This window comes from Schistosoma mansoni, chromosome 4, assembly GCF_000237925.1.
Source record: "Schistosoma mansoni strain Puerto Rico chromosome 4, complete genome".
NCBI classification, from domain to species: domain Eukaryota; kingdom Metazoa; phylum Platyhelminthes; class Trematoda; order Strigeidida; family Schistosomatidae; genus Schistosoma; species Schistosoma mansoni.
This window is the reverse complement of record NC_031498.1, coordinates 30,345,071-30,351,095: the sequence shown is the minus strand read 5'-3', so window position 1 is coordinate 30,351,095 and position 6,025 is coordinate 30,345,071. Positions and strand designations below refer to the sequence as shown.

Below are 6,025 nucleotides of genomic sequence, written 5' to 3'. Positions count from 1 at the left end.
GTGAGTGATGAGATTGATGCACGTATAATGAAAGCCAGAGCGGCTTATGCCAATCTGGGCCATCTTTGGCGCCTTCGTGATGTTAGTCTGGCTGTAAAAGGTCGGATCTACAACGCGTCGGTGAGAGCAGTTTTGCTCTATGCTTGTGAAACCTGGCCTCTCCGAGTTGAGGATGTTAGACGTCTCTCTGTGTTCGATCATCGTTGTCTCCGAAGGATTGCTGACATACAGTGGCAACACCATGTTAGTAATGCAGAAGTTCGGCATCGTGTGTTCGGGCGCAGAGACGATAATTTAATTGGTGTCACCATCTTGAAACACCGACTTCGGTGGCTTGGACATGTTCTACGAATGTCGTCCCAGAGAATTCCACGTCGTGCATTATTTGCCGACTCTGGGACTGATTGGAAAAAGCGGAGAGGAGGTCAGTGTATGACATGGTGTCGTGGCATGAAAGAGAGCTGCAAAGGGCTAGCTTCTGTTGGTCCTTCACGACTCCCTGGCTGGGGTCCGAGAGATGGTGCAACACAGCGGCTAGAGACGTTATCAGATATGGCTCAGAATAGAAGCCAGTGGCGATCCTGCTGCAACCTTCTTTTACTTTCTACATAAAGAGTGGTTATAACTTTCTTAACTGAAAGAGTCTTCTGGTTGTACATTTCAGTCCGCCTTATCTTTTCATCCCTTCTCTTCCTACTTTCATTATTTTGTGTGGCGCATATGTATCTGGTGCCCTTTTGTACCAATATATATGTGTTTAAATAAATAAATAAATAAATAATATCAACGTACATTATATCCATGTACAAACTAAAATTAGCTCGTCATATATACATATACGTGTGTAGGTGAAATGTCATGGTCTTAAGAGCAATGATGTTCTTTAGGGGGAGATTTAGGCTTCCGTCACCCAGTTTCACAATTTGAGTTGTTACCATTAAGCTATTCAATCTTCAAATGACTTATCAAGTCAATTAGATCAGTGTTTGCATTGCTACTTATTCGTTTCAATTCAGTCAGCGAAAAGGACTAGACAAATACAAAATTAATTCAGATGTGTATACATACTTTAATGAATGAGAGAATTCTCTCAACAATCTTCAAGTTGATAAGGACAAGTTGGTTTTTCTTAAGATGAAGCTAATAGCGGTGACATAGTTAAGTGTTAAATGCGGATGCTGGCTAATTCTGTTGTATTGTGATACTATTCTGTATAAGTGGTTTTTTTTATAAAAATGAATTTCCCACACAAAAACCGTTGTAATGATCATTCTATTCAATCAAGCATTTGTTTTTATCCCATCAATGATTTATACAAATCATCATTTGAATTATTGTATTTATGATTTCAGTGATGAAGATGAAGAATGTGAAGATATTCTAATGTATTTATCCATTTCTCCAGAAGTGGATAATCCAGATGATTTATCCGGTGGAGAAGAATCTGTCAGTACACAGAATTCTGAACGACCAACAACTGGTTTATCAAATAGAAAACGTCCTGATTCTCCATCAATGCAATCCAATGGACCATTATCGAAACATTCAAAATCATTAGATCAAAATCAATCTATACCACCTACGGTTTCAATTCATTTACCCGGTGCACAAAGCGATGAAGTAGGATTCGTTATTGATTAGACTTTCTTTAATTGATTTAATGCTAACATAAAAGAGCCGATTTACATATTCACTACTAGTATAGGTGTTTGTGATAGTTATTGATGATTGCTATTAATATCACGAATCTACCTAGTCTAACAATCCATTGAGAACCAAACAGCACTGAACAGCTGTTTCATCCTACTATGGGACTTCACAGAAGTGCACATCTGGTAAACAATCATACTCATCACAATTTTTTGATACACAAAGAAGTAATTAACTTTCCTAATAGTAATGTGGTGTGCGGACAGACATAGTTAGTATGTAGTAGGAATAGGAAGTGGAATGCTTACCGGCAGTAGATTGAAATAAAGAGAAGAGGAAGAAAAACTAAAAGCAATCAGAATAACAACAGGATTGAAAGAATGATGAAGTATGTAAAGGACAACCGAAGAAAGATGTGCAAATAATGTATGATTTTTATATTTTACAAATCCACAGCTCTGTACAGTAGGACTGTCTTGAAGTTCATATTGAAGGTTTTGACCTTTATATTGGTTGACAGTTGTTTTGAGTTCCATATATTCTTGAACTGTAGGAATGCTGCCATTACTTTGCCAATCCTTGCCTTTATGTCTGCATCAGACCCTCCTTGTTCATAGATGATGCTGCTCAGATATATGAAGGATCTTACATCTTCCAGGGTTTCTCCATCAAGTGTGATTTGGTCAGTGTTCTCTGTTGTGACTTTTAGCCCGGCTAATTATCACGCGATTTATCCGCCAATCGGAATACGACTTATAAAATCTTAGTACTAAACCAAACCAATGACATATCGACCGCCATAAGCTACCTAGCGTCCTTATTGGTCCTTTGTTCACCTAGCCCTACCAGAGGAATCCAGGACACCAATATCAGCTTCCACTATGAAAATCGTTCATATCAAACATACCTGGTTTATAAACAAGCCAAACAGACCACATCACATCACAAAATAGGAAATAACATTTGTAGAAGATCAAGCCAAAAAGTGGCTGTGATCGTGGGAGACTGTAATTAATAAACTGGACATAACTTAAAAAGAGTAAATCGTATAATAGTATTCGATAGGTCAAATGCAAGCTTATAATAAAAGGAATATAGATATACATAATCTCGTTACTAAATAATTATACAATAGGAATATATGTATAATATTTGTCCATAAATAGTTCTCCGAAGTTACTTATAATTTATTATTCACTAGGATATAACACGCTCTGTGTTGTATTTGAGGATCTTGCTTTCCCAGTTGTGTATGTTGAGTCATACTGATGCAGAGGCTTCTGCTACACTGGTCAGGTCCTGCTGATTTGTCTGATGGCGCCAGCCTCGTGACTTCCGAAGGAACTAGGCTTTCACTATGAGGCGTCATAACTCTTCTAAATGAAGACCTTACTCCCAGGGCAGAGTTAAAATGGTTTGAATTATTTTTTCTGGTTAGCGTTTTTTAGCAAGTTAGTTTTCTACGGAATGGAGTCGCTAATCCCATGCCCGACCCTCCTCCGTTATCCGGGCTTGGGACTGGCAGTAACCCCAGAGGGGCTCCAGGTTGTGTTAAATTCGCCTATTAAATAAATAAATAAATCATGTATAACTCTGTGTTTAGAATCAATGGTTGATCACTTGTGATGAATTCGTGGTCGATGCCTAAGTAAATCTTCATCTACAGTATCATCCTCTTCGCATTGAGTTGTATTAGTCATTTTTCAGTTATACAGGGCCAAGTTGTTATGTCTTGTGGCCTGTTAATTATATTACGTGACTAAATCTCCAATCAGAACACGACTTATACAATTTTAGTACTGTTTCAAAACAATGATGCATAAACCAGTACGGGCAGCCGAGAGTCAACTCTGAGTCCTTATTGGTCGTTCTTGCCTGGCTCAGTCCGTTTGAGTCCAGAACACAAATCTCAGATTCCACTGTATGAATCACATATTTCAAACATACTTGGTTTATATACAAGCAAACCAGACCACATCATGTGAGACTGGAATCTCGCCCTTGCTGCAAGTGATCCAAGTTGTCAAACACTAAACGAGCTTTAAATCCGTGGCGATGTTCCGTCAAACGCACTAACTCATTAAAGCTGATGTGATTTGTAAGGTAAGTAAATTGATGGACTCAGACTAATCATGAAGCAATATTCCACATTTAGAGAAAGAGAAACACATTCCAGACCTCCTCAACGTGTTCAAGAAAATCTGCGTTGTCACCAAATAGGACTATGTCATCTGTGTATTCTAAGTTGATAAGTGTACCTCCTGGTAGGCGATCAATCTATGAAAGACTAAATAATGAGAATTTTCCAGGAGAACGTTTATGACGTAATCAAATAAAAGGGATATAGTAGGCAACCTTGAAGAACAGTATTTAAGGTTGACAATTCACTATACACTCTTACTTGACTAGTAAGTTTCGATTTGAGTGATTATATGCTTATTTGGTATGCCTTTTACTGGGAAACGCCTCCTCAGAACCTCTCCGTCACCGAAATCGAACTCCGTCTTTAAGTCAACTATACTCCGATTTCATTATCTACATATTCTAAAACCTGAGAAATGGTAAGTGCAAACTTCAGTTATCTTCCAATCAAAATTCAAATGAATTCCTTCCTTGCAGATCAAAAACAACCATAAACTACTGCAGTGAGTAGTTTTTCATCGTGAACGTATCTATTTTATTGTCAAATATGTTGGTCATATAGAAACATCACTCGTCTATTTTACACCTATCTTTAATAAAAATTTAAAAATCCCCATAGACTATTGAAAATGTATGGATTATTTGAGCATACAATTGTTTTATTATTATCAGAAGGGGTTTTGTGGAGATTTAGTATTTTCGTAGTTGAAAGCGTGAGTCAATTGAAGCTAGACAACCATGGAAAACCTGGAAACACTGGACGGACCTTTCGTCCTATTATGGGACTCCTCAACAGTGCACATCCACGATCTCGCACTCGCGAGATTCGAACCCACGATCTATCAGTCTCGCGCCAGAGCACTTAAACGATAGACCACTGAGATGGCATCCGATGGTGTTAATGTCTAACTTCAACTTATCCACGAAGTTGAGCAACCGTTCACCAATTGTCTTCAGTGAGTTGATATCTCACAACAGACCTAGTTGAACTACACTGGTCACTGCTTCTCACTAGAACTCCTGGATTTACCTCTCAATGTCAGTCACTAGTGAGCATATGATTATTATTATCAGAAGGGGTTGTGTGGAGATTTAGTATTTTCATAGTTGAAAGCATGAGTTGAGAAGCAGTGACCAGTGGAGATCAAAAACCACGTATGTTGTGAGATAGCAACTCATTGAAGACAATTGGTGAACGGTTGCTCAACTTCGTGGATTGGTTGGAGTTAGACCTAAACACTGTCGGATGCCATCTCAGTGGTCTATCGTTTAAGTGCTCTGGCGCGAGACTGATAGATCGTGGGTTCGAATCTTGCGAGTGCGGGATCGTGGATGTGCACTGTTGAGGAGTCCCATAATAGGACGAAAGGTCCGTCCAGTGTTTCCAGGTTTTCCATGGTTGTCTAGTTTCAATCGACTCATGCTTTCAACTATACAACTGTTGTCTATAACTTCGTCGACCTCAAAAGTTTTGACCATGTAATTATTATATTTCACAATCAAAATAAAGTATGTATGTGTATAAATTGTGAGTGAACTATAGGAAGTATTTGTAAAAAAAAAAGACCTGGATTCTCTTTGCATCATTTACACTTCTGTTTTCTTTCTTTAAAAAAAACTATTGTTCTCAAGGTTCATCCACTTGTTGGTAATCGTAAACAATCAGTTAAATCTATCTCAGGTACCAATCATCATCATCAACATCACCAGCATGATTCATCAACAAAACTTACTAATCAATCATCAACAACCTATGGTTTAAGTAATTCACGTAAAAATAATACACGTCAACGTGATCGTGTCAAATCAAGGAAATGATGATTATGATTATTCTATGTAACCTATTGGTATTTGTATATTGAACTCATTTTTGTTTCTCTGTATTTATGTGTAGTATGTCGTGTTAGTTATTCTTGTAACTTACATGCTTATTACGATACATTTTCAAAAAATGTTCCAATTCTTCATGTACATTAATATTATAAGCCTTTAAATATGCATCACTTATAATAAAGTTGAGAGAGTAATCATTTTATTCTATTTGATAGCATGAGTTAAGGGGGAGGGAGAGATCAAACAATGTAAGATGATTTTGCACATGGGCTTCAGGATTTAGAGGGAACAAATGGTCACCGGCTACCATGGGACTGCATCTCCTTGCAATGCTCCACTGTCTTATGAATCAGATCTTTAGGTCAAAGGCTCCGGGTGTGGCCCCCTAAGAAAACCACCT

At 38.0% G+C, this 6,025-nt stretch overlaps 1 protein-coding gene across 1 annotated transcript in view; it reads left to right on the top strand.

Annotated features, from left to right (window-relative positions):
* Smp_142780 (putative retinoblastoma binding protein) overlaps positions 1-5,610 on the top strand; it is a gene marked incomplete at its 3' end in the record, with an annotated part of 31,397 nt that extends 25,787 nt beyond the window's left edge. Inside the window, exons 11-12 of the mRNA XM_018797458.1 lie at positions 1,353-1,620; positions 5,425-5,610. Of these exons, the coding sequence (XP_018652498.1) occupies positions 1,353-1,620; positions 5,425-5,610 (454 nt within the window). The remainder of the gene's footprint in view (positions 1-1,352; positions 1,621-5,424) is intronic.
* Positions 5,611-6,025: the final 415 nt, after the last annotated feature.